Below are 1,141 nucleotides of genomic sequence, written 5' to 3'. Positions count from 1 at the left end.
TTCAAGTTCATTATCCATCACGTCAAACTTGTTCTTCAATGAAATGCTTCAAGTGCATGATATGATAAAATGGATGGCAAGTTCAAGTACAGATGTGACTTTGACAAATATGGCAAAGGAAATGAAAAAAAAGTATGATAAGTATTGGGGAAATTATGACAATATCAATTACTTGTTATTTGTTTGTGTTATTTTGGACCCAAGATACAAAATGAAGTATGTAGAATGGAACATCAAGAGGCTGTGTGACTATAATTTTGGAAAAAAGTAGTTATATAACTAGCAGGGTGAGAGAAACACTCGACAAGTTATTTAAATACTATGAATCCACTGGCACTCGTCCCAACACAAGTTTTATGGATAATAGAGGATGTGCAGGAGAATTGGAAACACCTTCTACCGGTTTAGATATGTATGCGGTTTTAAAGTTAGAAAGGTCAAAGGCATATGAAGATGATATGATGGCAGAAGAATCACACGATAACAAGTCTGAATTGGAGATGTATTTCTTGGGTAGATTTGACGCAAAAGTGAAGGATCTTGATGTACTTTTATGGTGGAAGGTAAATGCTCAGAAATATCCTACTCTTTCAAAAATGGCACGTGATTTATTGGCTGTTCCAGTATCAATAGTTTCATCAGAATCTGCATTCTCTACTGGTAGTAGAGTCATTGATACATTTCGGACAAGTTTGCTCCCAAAAATAGTAGAAACATTAATTTGCTCTCAGAGTTGGTTAAAAACCCCAAAGCAGCCTATTCAACTCCGTGAAATGCTTGTGGATTTGGAAAAGTATGAAGAAATAGTGAAAGGTAAATAATTGTAGTAACTTTTTCTGCTTCCTACCATTTTCCCATTTTCAGTACATATATAATTTATTAATTTGAGATACATATGTAATGGTTTCTACTTAATTATCACAGATTTGGATGAAGCTGTGGAGGCCGATGAACAGAATCTTTGATCACTTCTATTTCATACAGTGATTTTTGTTTGGTATTATCAACTCTTAAAATTATAAATATGCTTTTAATTAAAAAAATTTTAAAATTTTCCTGCTGTATGCACTGACATATCTTTACACTATTTTTTCAGGTGGTACACTGAGATGAGCAAAGGACAGTGACACCAAAAGTGGAT

General features: G+C 33.6%; 1 protein-coding gene across 1 annotated transcript; it reads left to right on the top strand.

Moving 5' to 3' along the window:
* The first annotated feature begins 356 nt into the window (after nt 1–356).
* LOC141696827 (zinc finger BED domain-containing protein RICESLEEPER 1-like) lies at nt 357–965 on the top strand. The gene is made up of 2 exons (XM_074500953.1): nt 357–813; nt 925–965. Exons 1-2 carry the CDS (start codon nt 357–359, stop codon nt 963–965), a joined length of 498 nt encoding a protein of 165 aa, XP_074357054.1.
* Nucleotides 966–1,141: the final 176 nt, after the last annotated feature.

The sequence above is a fragment of the Apium graveolens genome, chromosome 2 (genome assembly GCF_009905375.1).
Source record: "Apium graveolens cultivar Ventura chromosome 2, ASM990537v1, whole genome shotgun sequence".
In the NCBI taxonomy this organism is placed as follows: Eukaryota; Viridiplantae; Streptophyta; class Magnoliopsida; order Apiales; family Apiaceae; genus Apium; species Apium graveolens.
The sequence above is the reverse complement of the archived record's forward strand: the minus strand, read 5'-3'. Positions and strand labels throughout refer to the sequence as shown.

What these genes read in the sequence shown, in the direction of transcription:
- LOC141696827 (XM_074500953.1), top strand. Translation starts at nt 357, where the DNA reads ATGGATAATAGAGGATGTGCAGGAGAATTGGAAACACCTTCTACCGGT. An exon ending in GTATGAAGAAATAGTGAAAG is followed by an intron (nt 814 to 924) that starts GTAAATAATTGT and finishes TAATTATCACAG; the next exon opens with ATTTGGATGAAGCTGTGGAG.